Source organism: Vigna unguiculata, chromosome 10 (genome assembly GCF_004118075.2).
Source record: "Vigna unguiculata cultivar IT97K-499-35 chromosome 10, ASM411807v1, whole genome shotgun sequence".
Lineage (NCBI taxonomy): Eukaryota > Viridiplantae > Streptophyta > Magnoliopsida > Fabales > Fabaceae > Vigna > Vigna unguiculata.
Window position 1 is genome coordinate 21,952,998 of NC_040288.1, and position 23,162 is coordinate 21,976,159.

General features: G+C 35.6%; 3 protein-coding genes across 3 annotated transcripts; 2 read left to right on the forward strand and 1 right to left on the reverse strand.

The window, feature by feature from the left end:
* Positions 1 to 18,085: 18,085 nt before the first annotated feature.
* LOC114165404 lies at positions 18,086 to 19,271 on the reverse strand. Its single transcript, XM_028050042.1, has 5 exons — positions 19,028 to 19,271; positions 18,805 to 18,941; positions 18,648 to 18,731; positions 18,485 to 18,541; positions 18,086 to 18,397 (listed from the first exon to the last, which is right to left on the reverse strand). The coding sequence occupies exons 1-5, from the start codon at positions 19,269 to 19,271 to the stop codon at positions 18,086 to 18,088; spliced, it is 834 nt and encodes a 277-aa protein (XP_027905843.1).
* Positions 19,272 to 19,980: 709 nt separating this feature from the next.
* LOC114165405 (protein FAR1-RELATED SEQUENCE 7-like) lies at positions 19,981 to 20,412 on the forward strand. The gene has a single exon (XM_028050043.1). It carries the CDS (start codon positions 19,981 to 19,983, stop codon positions 20,410 to 20,412), a length of 432 nt encoding a protein of 143 aa, XP_027905844.1.
* Positions 20,413 to 20,456: 44 nt separating this feature from the next.
* Positions 20,457 to 22,642, forward strand: LOC114165406 (protein FAR1-RELATED SEQUENCE 5-like). The gene is made up of 4 exons (XM_028050044.1): positions 20,457 to 21,525; positions 21,572 to 21,738; positions 22,271 to 22,345; positions 22,583 to 22,642. Exons 1-4 carry the CDS (start codon positions 20,457 to 20,459, stop codon positions 22,640 to 22,642), a joined length of 1,371 nt encoding a protein of 456 aa, XP_027905845.1.
* Positions 22,643 to 23,162: the final 520 nt, after the last annotated feature.

A 23,162-nucleotide genomic window follows, 5' to 3' on the forward strand; every position in this document is an offset into this window, starting at 1 on the left:
CATATATCAACATAATATCTGTTACTTGATTAATTTATAATATCTTTTATTACCATATTAATTGTAAGATATCTGGTAAGTTTTATAACTAATTTTTTAAAGGCCTAGAAACTCTATAAATACATCATGCCATTCTTCCAAGGAATGACACACTCTCTTATACTAACTTCTGCACTCATATAAATCCAAACTCTTTTACTGACTTGAACGTTAGAGAGTCTGTTGGAAGTGAACCTTCCCATGTGTTCCAACATTCAAGAGCATTCATCGAGAGTCTTCATGCCACTCAAATCCTGACATTTGTCAGAAGGTGGACGTCTTTAGTTCTGGAGAGAACATGTGGTGCCCACCGTGGGGCAGAATAAAGCTTCATCCCGACCTCACTCTTTCATGGTTACCACTAGTAGCTAAGTGTAGCTATCCACCGAGATTTAGTCCAATCCGATAACAACCATCGAACACCAAATCTCTGCATTTATCCAACATAATGAGCAGGTTCGCAAAAAAACATGACAAAAAATTACAAGCCAAGAACATCCAGTACCAAGCGAAACTACAGGTTCTCAACCAGAAGTTGGACAGTTTGGAAAATTGGAAGTATCCTGTTGAGCCTACCCATCCTTACAAGAGAACCCTTTGCATGTGGTCCAAACTTGACACTTATTGGTAAGTGGGGAGTCATGATTGTGCAAGCATCAGAGCATGAACCACTCACTATAACACTAGGGAAGTTGTCGGAATGAAGCTCGACACAATCCTCAAGGACATCGTAGCCTGTCCCCACACCGTGATGATATAGTCAATCACCTCGGCGCGTTTGAAAAAGAGGCCACAACCAATCACCCTAACGTGACTTTAGAAGAGGTCATAATGTGGCACGCTAACCAGTCCCTTCTAGAATAGAAGGTTGGAAAAATACTAGAACTTCAGCGGAGTACCCCAAGTATACACACAACACCTTAACTTTTAGGACATGGCCAGCTACCCATGTCGCCCTAGCGTGAAAGATTTCCATCCATTCACACCAAAGGTAGCGCGATTCATCATTCCAAAGGGGATCACCATCAGCATCCACAAGTATGAGGGCATGACCGACCTAACGACTCATTTAAAAGCCTATCTAACCCAGGTTATTATTCATACTTAAGATAAAATAGTGTTTTGTAGGATGTTCCCTACCACCTTGGATGTTTCGACTTTGGATTGGTACTATGCGTTGTCTCCCTACTTAGTGGACTCCTTCAACACACTAAGCATCATGTTTAAGGCTCGGTTCGTTGACCGAAGGATAGTGACTACCACCTCAACCATTTTGAAGTACGTGGAACAAAGACAAAACAAGACCCTTAAGCACTTTATGGAAAGGTTCATCGCAACAACAACAACTGTGATCCCAGATCTCACACAGTCTATATCATGCATTCTCTGATTTGCAGCCTTATGCTCAGATCTTTCTTGGATTTACTGCTCAAGAAAAAAAAACTTTACCAACATAGACAAATTAAGAGAGCAGGTGACCAAGTATATGGCCATCGAAGATAACAAATTGAAAAGAGTAAAGAAGCCTAACATCCCGATGATGGAAAAAACAAGAAGCCCCAACACTAGTGAGCAAAATACCTCTTGGTATGCCCAATGCACTTCTTTAGACACAAGTAGGGACACCGAACTTGCGAAGCGTGCAACCTAGAACTTATCCAACTTTTGGAACCCCGAACACCTCACCCTAAGGTCGATCCAACAAAAACGTGCTCCTATCACCAAAGCATACGCCACAGTATGGAAGAATATCACTACTTAAAGAACCTCATTGAAGATTTGAAATGTTCCGATGCTCTAGGTTAGAGCACGACAATGGTGGCTGAGGTTGAGGGTGACGAGGCTTTGCTGATCCTCAACAACCTACTTAGCCTTAACAACCTACTCAAGCTCCAATACAACCTCAACAAGTGGTTCAAAGCCAACAACCAATCCAACCATAACACAACCCCACGCAAGCTTGAGGAAGAGTTAAAACCATTATAAAAGGCTTCGTTAGAGGGGGGAAGCTCCCAAGTGTAACACCCCAAATTTTGGGATGTCAAGAAACATTAAAAAATTTTTACGTTTAACGGAAAAGGAATTATCATTGTGATGTACTAATAAAATCTTTTAATTTAATTTAAATTATATAGCTCAACTCGTCACTTTATCAAAATCTTCCAATAATATTTGTGAACAAAAGAAAATTACATATATTTTAATATCTGATTTAAAATAACTAAATAAATTATAAAATCTCCCGAGTTCACCCCAGCCTCTCGTCGATCTACTCCAAGCCAAAAGTATCTGCATTATAATTTGCTCTCGTATAACACACACTTTATATGATCATCGCACATAAAACAAACACACAAACAAATAAATAAGGGTAAGCTAACCATAAACAATGATATTCATAAAAGAAATTCAAATAAAACATGTCCAATAATACTCAACTTTGCATTCAAGTAACACTTAATCAAAATGCAATCAATCATGTGAAACCAATCATAACATCACATTCATCTCAATTCTTCAAATATAATGATTATAATCAAACTTTGGTTTTCCGCAACCTCTCACCCCACAACAACATCTAGTTTCCTATAACAGATGGTTCGATGTGTCCCACTTAATGCAGCCAGACTGTCTCCCTTATTCCTCAAGGAATTATGAGTAAAAATGTCAATGCACCGCACATCGGGCATTATACTCGCAACGAGTCGAAATAAGGTGAAACATCTATCCCCTCCCCACTGCTTCACACAGGCGAGAGGGTACAACACTCGAACCAATCCTCTACCACTGCTTCACACACGTGAAGAGGACTCATTTCCAGTGCTTTACACTGGGGAAAAAGTCTTCACTGGGTTCCTAGGTACGGAGAACCTCACACAACATTTAATTCCATCAAGAGGTTTCAAGCCAAACATAACACTCTCATGCAACACATCTGAGTTACAAATTTCCCACAAAGTACATACTAACACATCATGCATAACAATAATTCCATAACAAAACACACCACCACGCCGGTGCACGAAAGGCAGTCAAGGAACCATGCACACCCTGAAATTACATAACCCACCGTGAACTCACGAATCCTCACCCGCTGCATGTGAATAAATGTCCCGAAATTGCAACAGCCCCTTGGAGAAAAACTTGTTGCAGCGTGAAAGAAAATAAATGAATCTGAGACTTGTTAAAAGAAAAGCAACTCACGGAAACAAAGAATTATAAGCTTTTGAGTGAGTGGGCCCTTTCACGCATCTATCCAAAGATATTCTATAATATTAACACAAGAACTGTATGATAATAGGCTTTTGTGAAAAAAAGTGTGATCCAAATCTTTAAACATTGGCCAACGTAGAAGCAAGGGTCTCATCAAGAAAAATATCATAAACTCTAACCATTTTTTTTAAACCTTTACATATGGGTCTGCGTCCCAAAACCAAACAACAAGCCTAAAGGAAATAAAGAAAAAGAGAGATTATGCCCCTGGTGAAGGAAAGAGAACGAGAATATACTGCATGGCTTTGGAGAACGAGAAAAAAAAAAGTAAGCTTATATGAAAAAAAAACAAAAGTTGCATCGTTGATCAAAACCATAAAACACCCTAGCACTTCTATTAGCATGCAAAACTACTTTGCACTTTTAACAAGTAGGGTCCCACATCAATGCCACACATCCCATCAATGAATAAGGGTTTTGACTCATTAAATGTAAGGCCAATTAATTTGTGAAGGAAAAGAGCAGGAATACCATACGAAAATGATATTCGAACATAAAATTCGAACTCAATTTTGACATGGGTGGGTGGCACCCTTTTTTTCTTTTATTTTTACTTTTTTTAAATCAAACAGAACCCATGGTCACGTGCGCGGAAGTTATGTGCTGTAAACAGATGTGGAGAGAGAAAGTAATACAAAATGCAAAATTTGGTAGTTTTGGTGAGAGAGGGAGAGAGAAAGGCGATCAGAAGTGGATGCAAGGTGGAGTTCGCGTGAGATAGAAAGTCGGAGTAGAGGCAGAGGAAGGCGTTGCCGGAGAATAGGTGTCTAAGCACAACTCATCCACGACGTAGTATTCAGGGTTAGTGCTATTTTCAGAAGATGGCCACTAGGGCTTCCACAAATCGAAGACTTCCGGCACACAACAACGAGCATGGTGGGTAGAAACCCTTTTCTGGCCTTAATGTATTTGTTAATCGTTGATTTTTTTAATAACCGCTTATATGGCAGAAACTGTGCGATTTGAATTCGGTTTTACTTATCTGTAGGGTTTCCCAATCATGGAATCATGTATTGAGGTTTTGGTTGAGTAAAGTGAAATTTCCATTTGGGTGTATTGCTGCTTTTGTTTTTATCAGTGTACAAAACAGGGCAGGTTGGGTGTTGAAATAATTGATTGAGGTGGTCAAATAATTGTTCGTTTAATGTATATAATATTTGTGAAATTCGTAACATTATGATTTTTTACAGATATGTATTTTCGTCATTGCTGTAAAGCGAAGTTCATTGGTGCTTTGAACGAAAAGTTAACTGTGGCACAAAAGGAGTATATTGCAAGCACCCCGTTTTGGTGGTTTCCCATGTTAAAGCAATCATTGAAGATAAGTAGAAACGTTTTATCTCAGTTATGTATTAAATGGGTTGAAAGAAGGGGTGGTTTTGATGTTGGTGGTGAAGTGGTGGACTTTAGTTTATTAGACGTTTGTTTAGGGTTAGGATTGAGGGTGGTCGGTGAAAAAATTGATTTAGATGAGGAAGTTGTGGAGAGTGAGACGTGGAATACTTTTGGGCGTCAAAGAGTTGATGTTAAGTTGATATATGATTTTTTGATGAAATTTGATGATGATGTTGGTGATGTTGAATTATTTTGCAAGCTATATGTTGTGTTAGGAATATCAGAGTTCTTGCTTGCAAGTAAAAAGGGTTGTGTTTTCCCCGTTATTTTTAAACTTGTTGATGACATGGAAAATATTGGGAAATATAATTGGGGTACATTAGTGTATGAGTATTTGGTGTTTAGCTTGTGTAGTGCTTCGTTGGCGTTGCAGAACGAACCAAGTCGATTTGAGTTTTATGTGGTTGGATGTGCGTATTTGCTAGAGGTAAATTGATTTATTTTTTCTAATGTTGTTTACTTATGGTTTTTATTTTCCATAAATTGATTTTATTAATGATTTATGTTTTCAGTTATGGTCATTTGATCATTTGGTTGTTTGCCAATCAACGTTCAAGTGTAAGATGAACTTGTTCCCATGATTGTTGTATTGGATGAATGTGAGCATGGGTGACAAGGTCATGAAGACTGCGTTTGATTACAACATGGTTTGGGCGTGTTTAACTATATTAGTTATGTTTGAAATCTGTAAGTTTTTATTGAACTCAAACATGTGTTTTCTTGCATAGGCTATTGTTAATGTGGTGGTGTCAAAGGAAGAACTTGATCATGCTATTGTAAGAGAAGCATTTGAACATTTTGGCACTGAATACAAAACCCAAGATTTGAAGGACAAGGAAGAGCTAGAGCGTTTGCTAGAACATCATGAAGCATAGATAGTTGATTTGGAACAATCTATGTCCGCATTAGATGAGTTGGTTGCAAATTGGAAGGGTCAACAGCCGAAGGATGAGGTCCGAGATGAAGTTGGTGATGATGTTTCCATTGATCCACGTGCATCTGTAATGAGTGATGAAAAAGATGATGGTGCACAAGAAAGCAATATGTATGACCGTATGAAGGCCCGACCTAGGATGCGGTTCAAGAGTGTTGCCACAAAAACACCATATTCTGTTTATGGAAAGAAGAAGTTGAAATCACTACAAATTGGTTGATTTTGTTAATTTGAAAACACCATTGCTATTTCATTTTGAGTTATTTAAGAATGTTTGTTATGGATTGATTTTGCAGGACAAAGTATGTCCATGATTCTGTTATGTGTTTTTGTGTTTGAAAATGTATGTTGCAGGTTTTTAGATGTTTTGCATTTATTTTGCGCAACAGTAATATTTTTTTGTTTTTTGTGGGTGGTAGAACCAAATTATATAACACAACACCCCACTTCATTTCCCTTCACTCCCCATTTTGCTGTGAGATAAAAAATATGTAATAGAAGTCCTTAGTGAATGTACTAGGGAATTATATTTTGGAGGCCAGGAATTATGAACCATATGAAGTTGACTTTCAACAATTTGTTGTTGGCACGTATTTGTCATTGCTTAAGCAAATTGGGGCTGTTCACCAAAATGTTGAAATTTAAGATGGTTATAAAAAGTGGTACCGTGAACCAGAATATATAACGGCACTCCCCAATTTGAGTACTTGTACTCCCCACTTGATAACGTAATTGATACTTTAAAGAACATTTTATTTCCTACATAAAATAAAAGTTGTTATTAAAATTGTTTTTCGCATTTTGGATTGGTCATAATTTAAAATAAAAAATTTAATTGCTTAACAAAATTCAGAAATTTTAGATGGTTATTAAACCTGGTACGGTGAACCAGAATATATACCACCACTCCCCATTTAGGATACTTTTACTCCCCACTCTGTAACGTAATTAAAAGTTTAAAGAACATTTAATTTCCTTCCAAAATTAAAGTGATATTAAAACTGTTATTCTAAATTTAAAATAAAAAATTTAATTGCTAAAGAAAATTTAGAAATTTTACATGGTTATTAAACCTGTTACTGTGAACCAGAATATATAACACCGCTCCCCATTTTGGAAACTTTTACTCCCCACTTTGTAACGTAATTGAAAGTTTAAAGAACATTTAATTTCCTTCCAAAATTAAAGTGATATTAAAATTGTTATTCTAAATTTAAATTGGTCATAATATAAAATAAAAAATTTAATTGCTAAAGAAAATTTAGAAATTTTACATGGTTATTAAACTTGGTACTGTGAACCAGAATATATAACACTGCTCCCCATTTTGGAAACTTTTACTTCCCACTTTGTAACGTAATTTAAAGTTTAAAGAACATTTAATTTCCTTCCAAAATTAAAATGATATTAAAACTTTTATTCTAAATTTAAATTGGTCATAATTTAAAATAAAAAAATTTAATTGCTAAAGAAAATTTAGAAATTTTACATGGTTATTAAACCTGGTACTGTGAACCAGAATATATAACACCGCTCCCCATTTTGGAAACTTTTACTCCCCACTTTGTAACGTAATTGAAAGTTTAAAGAACATTTAATTTCCTTCCAAAATTAAAATGTTATTAAAACTGTTATTCTAAATTTAAATTGGTCATAATTTAAAATAAATAAATTTAATTGCTAAAGAAAATTTAGAAATTTTACATGGTTATTAAACCTGGTACTGTGAACCAGAATATATAACACCACTCCCCATTTTGGAAACCTTTACTCCCCACTTTGTAATGTAATTGAAAGTTTAAAGAACATTTAATTTCCTTCCAAAATTAAAGTGATATTAAAACTGTTATTCTAAATTTAAATTGGTCATAATTTAAAATAAAAAATTTAATTGCTAAAGAAAATTTAGAAATTTTACATGGTTATTAAACCTGGTACTGTGAACCAGAATATATAACACCACTCCCCATTTTGGAAACTTTGACTCCCCACTTTGTAACGTAATTGAAAGTTTAAAGAACATTTAATTTCCTTCCAAAATTAAAATGTTATTAAAACTGTTATTCTAAATTTAAATTGGTCATAATTTAAAATAAAAAATTTAACTGCTTAACAAAATTCAGAAATTTTAGATGGTTATTAAACCTGGTACTGTTAACCAGAATATATAACACCACTCCTCATTTTGGAAACTTTTACTCCCTACTTTGTAACGTAATTGAAAGTTTAAAGAACATTTAATTTCCTTCCAAAATTAAAATGTTATTAAAACTGTTATTCTAAATTTAAATTGGTCATAATTTAAAATAAAAAATTTAACTGCTTAACAAAATTCAGAAATTTTAGATGGTTATTAAACCTGGTACTGTTAACCAGAATATATAACACCACTCCTCATTTTGGAAACTTTTACTCCCCACTTTGTAACGTAATTGAAAGTTTAAAGAACTTTTAATTTCCTTCCAAAATTAAAGTGATATTAAAACTGTTATTCTAAATTTAAATTGGTCATAATTTAAAATAAAATATTTAATTGCTTAACAAAATTCAGAAATTTTAAATGGTTATTAAACCTGGTACGGTGAACTAGAATATATACCACCACTCCCCATTTGGGATACTTTTACTCCCTACTCTGTAACGTAATTGAAAGTTTAAAGAACATTTAATTTCCTTGCAAAATTAAAATGATATTAAAACTTTTATTCTAAATTTAAATTGGTCATAATTTAAAATAAAAAATTTAATTGCTAAAGAAAATTTAGAAATTTTACATGGTTATTAAACCTGGTACTGTGAACAAAAATATATAACACCACTCCCCATTTTGGAAACTTTGACTCCCCACTTTGTAACGTAATTGAAAGTTTAAAGAACATTTGATTTCCTTCTAAAATTAAAATGATATTAAAACTGTTATTCTAAATTTAAATTGGTCATAATTTAAAATAAAATATTTAATTGCTTAACAAAATTCAGAAATTTTAGATGGTTATGAAACCTGGTACAGTGAACCAGAATATATACCACCACTCCCCATTTGGGATACTTTTACTCCCCACTTTGTAACGTAATTGATGGTTCTACTACCCCTTTGACGATCAACTTTCTGACCAGCAATAATAACAAACAATAACAACAATATCAAACACCAAAGCCCATCCCCTGAAACATAAAAAATTCCTATTTTCCATATCCAACCATAACTCAGTAACATTCGACCACCAAAATTAAAAAACCCCCAAATGTGCTGCTTTGAAAATTTTGGTGTTGTCCAAAGGAACAACATTGTCAAACACCACAACATGCCATTACAAAATCAAGACTACAAAATCAAGACTACAAAACCACACCACAATGCAAACCAGAATATACCAACGAATCTGTCAAACAATGTTGCACCAAACTCGAAAATAAATGAAACGTTTTTCCCCCAAAGATTAAACCTTTTCGATTGGTGAACAAAAAAACACGAACCTTACACTAAAACGGTGTTGCGGAACGACTTCCGGTAGGTTGGTTGTCGTTGTTGTCGACTCACTTCCACTGGATTCGATCCCCTCCACTATCGTCGCTGTCGCAGGTGTGTCCTCTCACAGTGACCGCCTCCCGCCTCCCGCCTCGCTTCTGTAACACCACAACTTCTCTGTCTCGACTTCCTCCGACTATCTCAGTCTCTCTCGACCGTTCCGCCGACTTCCTCACGCTGGCTTCACCTTTCCACACACTTGATCACCCTGTCTCCGCCTTTCCTTCGAGTTGCTCACGCTGTCGCCGCCATTCCGCCGACTTTCTCACGCTGTTTCCGCCTCTCCTCCGACTTGCAGAAACTGTCTCCACTTCCTCCGACTTTCTCCCTCCCTGTCTCACGAACACTCTACAAATTTTGCATTTTGTCTTACTTTCTCTCTCGACGTTTGCTTTAGTTTTGCCAAAAAGAATTTCCTGCACATAACTTCCGCGCACGTGACCATGGGTTCTGTTTGATTTAAAAAAAAAGTAAAAATAAAAGAAAAAAAAGGGTGCCACGTCACCCATGTCAAAATTGAGTTCGAATTTTATGTTCGAATGTCATTTTCGAATGCCATATTTGATGAGTGAAACAAAGGGTTGTAAGTTCCATGTCTCTCACCTAGCACATAAATGGGAAAGAGAAGAAATTTAAAAACTGCCATAGGATATCATGTCATCACCTAGAGTCTGCACGCCTAAACCGAATCACCCACCAAAATATTTGAGACATTGGCAAGCAAGGCTGGAAGGAAAATAAAAATGAAGAAAGAGAAGATTTGATCCTAGAAGGAAACATATGCCTGCACCTGAACCAAAATAAAATAAAAAAACCCTACTATGCATTTAAACACAAACTAGAATGATATTCATAGCAAAAATGCATGCAGTTTGCCTATTTGCAGAACGTGAGTTCCTTGCCTCAAAATACACGAAGGGTTTCACATAGCCAGTGAAACCAACGCCCATGCACCCAGAAACCGAAAATAATCCTGCCACACAGAACCACGCAGAAACGCATGCCCTCACACTTACTATGACTAACTCAACCACACACGTATCATGCCAGCATTAGTGAAAACTTGATTCAAATTAGAACAACACACATAGCATATCAGCATCAATATTGAATCAAAACTATGACAGCACAGCCACGGAACCCACACGAACCTTTCAAGTTTCCAGTATCAACCGGCAAAAACGTAAAGAAAGAAAAGAGACAATGTCAAACTTTCCCTACACTACACATCCATGCTTTTCAAGTTTCATTCATCAAGCAAACAAGAAACAAGAGAAGAAAACAAGGTTGGCTTCCCCTACCTCATTTACCCGTTCTTCTTTAGGTTGCAGCTTCCATGTTCTTGGCTTGCCACTTCTTTTCCTCTCTTTCTACCCCAAACCCTAAATAACTTAGGTTATATTTTACACTCTCCATCAATAAACCCTAATGTAATCTTTCCATTAACATCTTAGAAATAAAACCAAAGCTTTAGCCGTTTTTATTTTTGTAACAGTGGCAGCAACGAATGTTTAAAAAAAACCAAAACTGATTTTGGAGTTGCAGGTGCAACAACGAAAAAAAAGGAAAATGATATGCTAACCCCTTATTTTGACTCCATAAGTGACTCCATGACGTGGCATGCACAGGTGGATTTAATTTTTTAAATTAAAATTAATTTTTTTGAAACATTTTACTTGAGACGTGGCTTGTAGCGGAGAGTGGGGTTGGGTGTGAATAATCGGGTCAGGGCCGTTTTTGGATAGTGGGTTAGGGCGCGTCTTAATTGAAAGGGTAGGAAATTAGGGTTTCGTGTGGAGAGTGGGAGCAAAAACGAGAGAAGGGAAAAGAAAGAAAGAAAGGGAAACATTCGTTGGATTCGTGTGTTGTAGTGAGTCGAAAAAGACGAAGGGAGAAGACGAAGAGAGAAGACGAAGGGAGAAGACGTTCCTGCCAGAGTTAGGGTTTTTCTTAGTCTCCATTGTTGGATTCAGCTTCGTAGTTCGTAGGTATGTTTTTATTTTATCTGCGTTTCTCCACTACGGCAACAGGTTTGTGGTATTTTTTTCCAAAGTAATCGTTGTGGGTTTTTTGGTTAAGGAACTGAGATTTTTTTTTGGTTTTCGCCGGCATAGTCAAGTGACTTATTGTTTAAAGACAAATTTAACATCTATGTTGTACAGGTGAATGACCACAACACTGTAATCCTCCACGAAGCTTGCGAAGTTAGGGTTTGTGGTGCTTTCAGTTGTTCGATTCAAGCGGTGGTTGGTATGTTTGTGTTATTTTTCCTTTTCTGTGATTTTGGTGCTTTGATAGATGCATGGATACTAGTTTTCTAACTAGGTTGATGAAATCTGTCTTATTTTATTGTGATGATCTGTTTGCTGACAAGTGATGACCTGTGCTGCATTTTGTGCAATAATGTGGTTTCACTAAATTTTTTGAATTAATAGCAGTCAATAGTTGATTATGGGGTGATTATGTATGGGTAATATGCAGGTGGATTAAACTTGTATGATTTATTGATGTGGTTTCAAACCCAAGTGGATTAAACTTGTATGATTTATTGATGATGACTTGTGTGCATCCAAGTGATGAGTTGTGCTGCATTTTTTGCAATCATGTGTGTTGACTCAATCTTTTTAACTTCCATACTATTTTATTGCACAGCTGATTATTGGTTGATTCTGTTTGGATAATGTGGGTTAATTTGTAAATATTCCTTAGATGTGGTTTCATTGGCAACTTGAGTACACTTGTTTGATGTATGACTGATGACCTGTTTGCTCATAAGTGATGACCTGTGTTGAATATTTTAGGAACCATTTTTTATGAATCAATTTTTTCATGTTTCATGTGATAGCACTCAATAGTTGATTATGGGGTGATTACGTATGGGTAATATGCATTCATCTGTAGTTATCTCTTTGATGTGGTTTCAAACCCAAGTGGATTAAAGTTGTATGATTTATTGATGATGACTTGCAATCATGTGTGTTGACTCAATCTTTTTAACTTCCATACTATTTTATTGCACAACTGATTATTGGGTGACTCTGTTTGGATAATGTGAGTTAATTTGTAAGTATTCCTTAGATGTGGTTTCATTGCCAACTTGATTACACGTGTGTGATATATGACTGATGACCTGTGTGGTCAAAACTGATGACCTGTGTTGAATATTCTGGAAGCATATGGTATGACTGAATTTTTGTGATCTTTCATGTGATAGCACTCAATAGTTAATTATGGGGTGATTATGTATGGGTAATATGCAGGTGATTAAGTATGGGTAATATGCATTCATACGTAGTTATCTCTTTGATGTGGTTTCAAACCCAAGTGGATTAATCTTGTATGATTTATTGATGATGACTTGTGTGCATCCAAGTGATGAGTTGTGCTGCATTTTTTGTAATCATGTGTGTTGACTCAATCTTTGTAACTTCCATACTATTTTATTCCACAACTGATTATTGGATGACTCTGTTTGGATAATGTGAGTTAATTTGTAAGTATTCCTTAGATGTGGTTTCATTGCCAACTTGATTACACGTGTGTGATATATGACTGATGACCTGTTTGGTCAAAACTGATGACCTGTGTTGAATATTCTGGAAGCGTGTGGTATGACTGAATTTTTGTGATCTTTCATATGATAGCACTCAATAGTTGATTATGGGGTGATTATGTATGGGTAATATGCAGGTGATTAAGTATGGGTAATATGCATTCATACGTAGTTATCTCTTTGATGTGGTTTCAAACCCAAGTGGATTAAACTTGTATGATTTATTGATGATGACTTGTGTGCATCCAAATGATGAGTTGTGCTACATTTTTTGTAATCATGTGTGTTGACTCAATCTTTGTAACTTCCATACTATTTTATTCCACAACTGATTATTGAGTGATTCTGTTTGGATAATGCGAGTTAATTTGTAAATATTCCTTAGATGTGGTTTCATTGGCAACTTGAGTACACTTGTTTGATGTATGTACTGATGACCTGTTTGCTCAAAAGTGATGACCTGTGTTGAATATTCTGAAAGCGTGTGGTATGACTGAATTTTTGTGATCTTTCATGTGATAGCACTCAATAGTTGATTATGGGGTGATTATGTATGGGTAATATGCAGGTGATTAAGTATGGGTAATATGCATTCATATGTAGTTATCTCTTTGATGTGGTTTCAAACCCAAGTGGATTAAACTTGTATGATTTATTGATGATGACTTGTGTGCATCCAAGTGATGAGTTGTGCTGCATTTTTTGCAATCATGTGTGTTGACTCAATCTTTTTAACTTCCATACTATTTTATTGCACAGCTGATTATTGGGTGATTCTGTTTGGATAATGTAAGTTAATTTGTAAATATTCCTTAGATGTGGTTTCATTGGCAACTTGAGTACACTTGTTTGATGTATGTACTGATGACCTGTTTGGTCACAACTGATGACCTGTGTTGAATATTCTGGAAGCGTGTGGTATGACTGAATTTTTGTGATCTTTTATGTGATAGCACTCAATATTTGATTATGGGGTGATTATGTATGGGTAATATGCAGGTGATTAAGTATGGGTAATATGCATTCATATGTAGTTATCTCTTTGATGTGGTTTCAAACAAAAGTGGATTAAACTTGTATGATTTATTGATGATGACTTGTGTGCATCCAAGTGATGAGTTGTGCTGCATTTTTTGCAATCATGTGTGTTGACTCAATCTTTTTAACTTCCATACTATTTTATTGCACAACTGATTATTGGGTGATTCTGTTTGGATAATGTAAGTTAATTTGTAAGTATTCCTTAGATGTGGTTTCATTGCCAACTTGATTACACGTGTGTGATATATGACTGATGACCTGTTTGGTCAAAACTGATGACCTGTGTTGAATATTCTGGAAGCGTGTGGTATGACTGAATTTTTGTGATCTTTCATATGATAGCACTCAATAGTTGATTATGGGGTGATTATGTATGGGTAATATGCAGGTGATTAAGTATGGGTAATATGCATTCATACGTAGTTATCTCTTTGATGTGGTTTCAAACCCAAGTGGATTAAACTTGTATGATTTATTGATGATGACTTGTGTGCATCCAAATGATGAGTTGTGCTACATTTTTTGCAATCATGTGTGTTGACTCAATCTTTGTAACTTCCATACTATTTTATTCCACAACTGATTATTGAGTGATTCTGTTTGGATAATGCGAGTTAATTTGTAAATATTCCTTAGATGTGGTTTCATTGGCAACTTGAGTACACTTGTTTGATGTATGTACTGATGACCTGTTTGCTCAAAAGTGATGACCTGTGTTGAATATTCTGAAAGCGTGTGGTATGACTGAATTTTTGTGATCTTTCATGTGATAGCACTCAATAGTTGATTATGGGGTGATTATGTATGGGTAATATGCAGGTGATTAAGTATGGGTAATATGCATTCATATGTAGTTATCTCTTTGATGTGGTTTCAAACCCAAGTGGATTAAACTTGTATGATTTATTGATGATGACTTGTGTGCATCCAAGTGATGAGTTGTGCTGCATTTTTTGCAATCATGTGTGTTGACTCAATCTTTTTAACTTCCATACTATTTTATTGCACAGCTGATTATTGGGTGATTCTGTTTGGATAATGTAAGTTAATTTGTAAATATTCCTTAGATGTGGTTTCATTGGCAACTTGAGTACACTTGTTTGATGTATGTACTGATGACCTGTTTGGTCACAACTGATGACCTGTGTTGAATATTCTGGAAGCGTGTGGTATGACTGAATTTTTGTGATCTTTTATGTGATAGCACTCAATATTTGATTATGGGGTGATTATGTATGGGTAATATACAGGTGATTAAGTATGGGTAATATGCATTCATATGTAGTTATCTCTTTGATGTGGTTTCAAACAAAAGTGGATTAAACTTGTAAGATTTATTGATGATGACTTGTGTGCATCCAAGTGATGAGTTGTGCTGCATTTTTTGCAATCATGTGTGTTGACTCAATCTTTTTAACTTCCATACTATTTTATTGCACAACTGATTATTGGGTGATTCTGTTTGGATAATGTGAGTTAATTTGTAAATATTCCTTAGATGTGGTTTCATTGGCAACTTGAGTACACTTGTTTGATGTATGTACTGATGACCTGTTTGGTCACAACTGATGACCTGTGTTGAATATTCTGGAAGCGTGTGGTATGACTGAGTTTTTGTGATCTTTCATTTGATAGCACTCAATAGTTGATTATGGGGTGATTAAGTATGGATAGTGTGATTTCATTTTAAATTATATCTTTGATGAAATTATGTATTCAGGTCATAAATATGGCTGCATTCCATGAGGGAAGTGAATTCAATGTTGACCGCAAGGTAAGATAAATTTGGTATTTCAATTTATTTGCAAATTTGTCATGTAAAAAATGACATAACTATTTTTTTTTTGTTCCAGATCTGTCTTAGGCATTCATGCCGGACAAAATTGATTGGTAGTTTGAATAACAAGTTAACAGATGAGCAAAAATCATTTATCCGAGGAACACCATTTGGATGGATGGTTGAGTTGATAGAGTCTGTTAAAATATCTAGGAATCTTTTGACTCTGTTAATCAGTAGGTGGGTTGAAAGGTTGGGGGGGTTTGACATGAGTGCAGAAGTTGTTGTATTTACCTATTTAGATGTATGTCTTGGTCTAGATTTGAGGGTGGTGGGTGAGAACATTGATTTAATCCAGGAAGGGTTAAATAGTGATTCAAGGAATTTATTTGGAGCTTCCCAAGTTGTTGGTATCGACATGGTATATGATTACATCTTGAAGCATATTAAAGTGCTTTGTTTAGAGGATTTTGGTAAGCTTTACGTTTTGTTTGCAATTTCTGAGTTTTTGTTGCCCAATCGTAGTGGAACAGTTTTTTCTATTTTGTTTAACATTGTTGATGACCTGGGTAGTATTGGGAAATTTAATTGGGGTCGAGTGGTGTATGAGTTTTTGGTTGGCAGTATATGTGAAGCAAAATTGTTCTTGAAGGAGAAGCAAAGTACCAAACACTTCCACGTAGCTGGATGTGTTTATTTGTTACAGGTTTTGTATTTTAAATTAATTTAGAACTTGTTTGATCCGTTTAAAATATTTGGTTATGAGTTATGACTGATTTTGATTACAATTATGGCAGTTATGGTCTTTTGACCATTTTTTGATACCGAATTTAAAGGACTGTCAGCGGACGACAAAGTTTCCCAGAATCTTGCATTGGATGGAAATGAAAGCAGGGGACAATGTAATTAAAAGGAGTTTGACAAATAACAATGTAAGTTGGGTATTTTGTTGTTTGATTTTTTTCCTAAATTTGTCATCTATATTGATTGAAGCTTGTTGTGAATTGTTTCAGGTTGTTGCAGATGTTGTTGCCTCTGCAGAAGAGCTGACCAATCCCTTCGTTAAAGAAGGTTTTGAGGTATACGGACGTCAAACTAAGGGTACTAAAATAGTTGACTTAATTAAAGCTGTCGAACAACAAGAAAGTGTGCTAGGGGAATTGCAAAAAGAACTTGAAGACTTGAATGCAATGATGATTGAGAGGAAGAACCAGAGCCAGCATCAGCAGGGCAAAATGAATTTTTCTGAGTTTGGTGAAGCAAGTGCTGGTCATTCGCAAACACCTAATTCGAACCACCCCACTGGCTGCATTGAATTTGGCAATTCTGGTGACAGGGGTCATGTGGAAGAAGTTCAATTTCCAAATCAGGAAACGCAAGAATCTGAACAAAGCAACATGTATGTCCGACGAAGGGAGGGTCCTCGGTTACGTGTTAGGAGTATAACAATAAGAACTCCTTTTGCAACATTTAGTGGGAGGAAGCGCAATAAGTAGTTGATTTAGAGATTTGATGTTTGTTGTAATTTGGATTTCTATTGCTAAATTTGTTTTTTTTTTTTTATGTTTAGACATTGTTGTCGTGATTGATGACAATTTCCTTGTGTGGCTTAGTCATTGATTTGTGGAATTCTGTGTGGTTTATGTTAAGTGATAGTTGGATGTTGTTCATCTTAATTTTGACTGAGTGCAACTAAATTTTATAACAGGTGAACAACGAATACATATGTGGTCCAAAATTTAGTCATCTTGGTTACCACACAGATGACAAATGATTAATTATGTGCAAGATGTTGTTCACAAGTCAACACTTAATATATGATTGATCTACATTTAAAAATTTAAGAGTTATTATGTCCAATTTTTTGAACCAGGTCACTACTTAATTGTTCTTGAGTCATTATATAATTTGAATACAGATAACAAAAATATCATGTTGGAGTTGTGGATGAATTATGCTACACGTAGTTTGTTGTTGTTTAATATATTTCATATACGCAATAAAAATGTTATATTTCATGGAGTAGTTATTATCAATTATCACACGCCTACTTTGGTAATGTTAACTTTCGTAGAATTTATGTTATCAGAGACCACGAATTTGGAAGGTGTGCAAAATGTTTATTGTAGGTCAGCACTTAATACTTCATTGATAACCAATTATTATTGTCAGTGTTAGGCATGTATGTTATATTCCACTTGTACCACAACTTTCCCACAGATTGATCATGGGCAGTAGCCTACATTAAATTTTACTCTATTTATGTGATTTATTGTAAGTGAGTTTCATACTATAACCTTTTTCATATATAAGAAATTATGAAGGTGTGCAAAATCTTTGTCAGTGGTCAACAATTATTTGTACATAGATGATCATATAATAAGTTAAACTGACAGTGAAATGGATATGACATTGATAAAATAAGTTTAATATCATAGATGTAGTAGATCATTCCAACAGTGCCATGAAAATTAAAATCAACATCAGAAACACTAAAGTTAAATATAAATAACCTAAAAATTGAAGACATTAAACACTAATGAGTTAGGTGAGTGATATATTATCCAGAACAGAAGATTGAACTTTGGAACTCTCCCCAACCTCAACACATGGAATATTTGTGGATGGAGGAACCATCCTCTGCAGTATATCCTCCACATTAGCCGTGTTAGTAGGCTCCACGTTGGGCTGCAAATTGGGTCCCATATTTGTGTTGTCATTTACGTTTGGATTGGAATTTTTACTAGGTTGGGCATCAATTTCCACATTTTGTTTGACAACATAGTTAAGTCGCACCATAGGCATAGAAGTTTGAACTTCTTCTTCAGTTGGATGAGTGATGTCATACTTGAAAACCTACAAATGTCGTGAATGGTTATATTGTGACTTAAACACACGGTATGAATTAAAAAAATCATATTTGTGTGAAGATTACTTATTTACCTTGACAATGTTCCTAAGTGTGATGTTGAGGTACCCAAAAGGTCTGAATATAGCAACCTATTGAATCAAAATTCATAAAGTTTAATAAGTAATTGTACAAGAAGAGGAAAAGTAATCAAGAGAAATTATTTCATAGTTCACTTATTTCTTCCAACAATAATACAGAGTCAACACCAATGTCACTACCAAACTCACGATCTGATAGAACTTTGTTGTGTAGGCTTGCCTTGGCTGTATCAGTAGGCTCCTGACAAAGTCATTTTACACATGAGCAACAACTAAATAATGGAGTGCACCAAAATCAGTAAATAAAAAATAACCTTAATAGTGATGAGCATGTCCCCTAGGCCGTTTGGTTTGCACTCTTTGACAGCACAAGCAACAAAAGCCATTCTATTCATTGATTTCCTGTTTGATAGTGGAGTTATATTTTTAATGTCTCCGTCGTCAACTAAACCTGGAAATTATGCGATATTAATTAATGAAAATTTTATCCTATAAACTTCAATAGCATTGGTTTTGGAGTAAGGAAAAAATGCTAACCGTGGTGTTTGATGAATTTTTCCGTCCATGTCCATGCATTGGTATAGAAATCTCGTGCACGACTAGCAACAGCCATGTTGTTCAAAAACTCTTGTGTATTATGGGTTTCATTTAAGTCTCTGTTAAGCAAAACAGCCTGGGCATGTCCAGCAGGGCCAGGGATGAAAGTAGTGTTGCCATTGCACCGTTCCAAAAATTCTTTCAAAACAGCATCATCAACAGCAAGAGCCTCCCAAGGATCCATTTTTGCACTCCTGCACTTAATACCAAAGACGAACGCAAACAAAAAAAAATGGTTAGCCACTGATATTTTAACATAATTAATGGGCAAGGTGGTGTGCGATAATTGAATTCACGTTCATAAGGGTGGTTGAAATATAAGGAACGACAACATGAGGGTGCTTTTATAGACTTTAAAACATAACCCTAAATTACCAATGTGCCCTTCAATTGCTTTTTGAACACGGCAAATTTAAAGCTCTTTCATTTTGATCTGTTTGAGAGAGTGTGCCCTGTTACATTGCTTCTCCCCACACAGAATCATTAAATGGCTTTTACTTCCTCCAACCTCCATCTTCATGAGACGCTTGCTTTCAATGCGACAGAAACCAACCGTGGCAAAAAGCAATAAATGTTGAAACTAACATTCCGCACCTCCACAAAGAAGTTTCGCATATACCCGTCCAAAGAATCGAGGTACGTAATGTTGTGGTAAACGCTGTTTGAAGGTTAATACAAACCTGTAAAACCTAAAAATCAATTTTTTTGCGTTGAGGGAATGAATGCATTTAATGCTTTGTGTAGTAAGGTGAGGTTGTATGGTTTTCGAAGTACCCTTACTAAAGTGGACATAAAAGTTACTTTGTCCTACTATGTGTGTTGCTGCAATAGAAATAAGATTAGTATGTCAGAACTATTTTCGAACCTAAAAGAGTTTTATGAATTACCTGTAGATGGATTACGTACAAGAAAATGCAATAGGTTTGGAGGACATCAATTTATTAGAAGAAGATGATGATAGTGGAACTATCTTGGACGAGGAAGGTATTGATAAGGAAGACAATGAACAACATCCTGTTGATGTCATTTCTCCGTGTGTTGGGATGTATTTTGACAGTGTTGACAACGTGAAGAAATTTTACAAAGAATACGCAATTAGAAGTGGTTTCGGGACAAGAATCAGAACTTCGAGAAAAGACAATGACAATCAACTATGTTACTTCAAATTAGTGTGTTCCAGGGAGGGAAAATGTGTGTCATCCATACCACCTGAAATGAAGACACTGCCCACACAAAGAAAGCAATGTCCTACGCGCATTACTGTCGTTAGAAGAGAAGATAAGTGGATGATTAGCAGTGTGGTCCACGAACACAATCTGACGTAAGTCCATCTAAGTCAAGACTCATTCGTGGGCATAGGAAGTTGAATATGCAAGCCAAAAGAACCCTTAACATTAATGACGAAGCGGGTGTGCCTGTTCACAAGAGCTTTCGTTCGTTGGTGTCTGATGCAGGGGGGTTTGAGAACTTGGATTTTGTCGAAAGAGACGCAAGAAACTATATTGGTCAGCAACGTCGCACATTAGGGAAGGAAGGTGACGGACAAGCTTTATTAAATCATTTTTCCAGTATGAGGGAGTTGAACAAAGACTTCTTTTTCGAAATTGATGTTGATGCAGATAATCGCATAAGCAATATATTTTGGGCAGACGGAAGGAGTCGGGTTGCATGTGCAGATTTTGGTGACATTGTGTCCTTCGACACCACATACTTAACTAATAAGTACGATATGCCATTTGCACCATTCGTGGGTGTTAATCACCATGGTCAGTCAATCTTATTAGGGTGTGGGCTTCTATGTGCTAAAGATACTGGTACCTTTGTGTGGCTATTTCGAAGTTGGTTGCGATGCATGGGAAATAAAGCCCCTGAAGGAATTGTCACTGATCAATGCAGGGCGATGCAAAATGCCATTGAAATTGTCTTCCCCAACACCCGACATCGTTGGTGCCTTTGGCACATCATGAAAAAACTACCAGAAAAATTAGTGGGATATACCAAATACAAGGAAATTAAGCATGGTGTAAAAGAATTGGTATATGAGTCAGATAGTGCTGAAGATTTTGAGAATGGGTGGGCAAAGTTCATTGAAAAGTATGATCTTCAACTTAATGAATGGCTTTACACTCTTTACAAAGAAAGACGTCGATGGGTTCCTTGTTATTTGAAATGTCATTTTTGGGCAGGCATGTCCACAACTCAGAGAAGTGAGGGAATGAATGCTTTCTTTGATGGGTTCATCAACTCTACTACAACACTCCAACAGTTTGTTGTCCAATATGACAATGCCCTTCGTTCTAAGTCAAAGAAAGAGTGCGAAGCAGATTTTGCTTCTGCTAATACTACCCTTCCATGTGGCTCTCAGTCATTTATTGAGAGACAATTTCAAGATGAATACACTCATGCGAAGTTTAGTGAAGTGCAAAATGAGCTTCGGTGTAAGATGAATTGTAATATCAAGTGTTGAAGTTCATGGTTGTAAAGCAAAATATATTGTTAAAGAGGCGTTGATATGGAAAGACCAAAGTGCAGACAAATTTAATGAAGTTATATTTGATGTTGAGACAAAAGACATTGAATGCACTTGCCGGCTTTTTGAGTTTAGAGGAGTTCTTTGCCGCCACAGCTTGATGGTCCTTGCCCAAGAGGAGGTAAAACTAGTTTCACAAAAATATATTTTAAGTCGATGGAGCAAACGCATATTGCGAAGGCATACTTTGATAAGAGCATCATATTACACTAAGAAAGATGAACCCACTATTCAAAGGTATGACTTATTGTGTAAAAAGTTCTATGACAGTGCTGAGTTTGCATGCCAAAGCGAGAGGGGTACAGAATTCTTGTGTTCCCAATTAGACTTATTATCAAGGAATCCTTTGTTACCTTGTTCCACAACATTAGGAAACTGTCAACAAACAAATGTGCAAATTTCTTCTCCAATTAATAGTGGTCCTCACTAAACAACGATCCGAAGTCCAATTCATGTTAAAAGAAAGGGTCGACCACGAGGTACAAGGATGCAATCAACGGTAGAGAAGATATGCAAAAAAAAGAAAAATGCAGCAGCTAGAAATAAAGCTTCTCGTAATGCCACTGTATGTATTTATTATGTTTATATACAGGACCATTTTTTAATATGCAGGTTATCCAGTTTTTAATTTCATTTGTGGACATGCACTTTAGGATGGGGAACTACATACTTCAATTGCACCAGCTAATGAAATTTTGATTGCTCAAAGTGGTTCCACAACCAACATGGTTAGTATTCCTTTCGTAACTATATCTTGTTATGGTATTTTATGGAATTAATTAATTACCCTTATACCATGCCCAGGTTTATGATGTCCAGTGCACAGACTTTCTATCACTTTTAACATCAATAGAAAGTAATCAACAACTTATTGGTACAGAACAGATCATTAGGTATGCCACAGTACAAACATGTTTAATTTTGCCTTATATTTATGATAGCTTAATATGGTATTTTTTTTTCAGGAACTAGTATCATCAAAGAGGACATTTTTTGGATCAATTGGGATGATCAACATGGCATAACCAAACACCTTTTGTTATTAGAGTTTGTGTTTGTCAATGACATGTTTATTTATTCACACGGTCAAAGTATTTGTACTAATTACTGTTGACTACGTTCAATAGTAGTCATTAATATCATCTCCACTTTTTGTTGTCAAAATTCGCAATATTATTGTTCACAAAAAAGTTGTACAACCGACACGTTAATTCAATGTTGGTATCAGAATTTATAATCATATTTATAATCAGGGAAACCAACGTACTTATCATCAATTACCTGGTAACAAAAATATAAAGTGGGTATACACTTATATGGAAGTCGGTCATCACATAACAAACAGCATGCAACTTTAATATATAACAGAAGTGATTGTTAAAAACATAGTTTACAAAATTGATTCTAGTCATTGTAACCCTCGGCACTGTATAAAGGAGTGCAACTAAGAGTTCTTTTGGACGTCAGCCATATACAAAAAGACCTTAAAGTTACACTATTAATCAACACTAAAATATTAACATTTCTACTTCTTTAAATATGGTT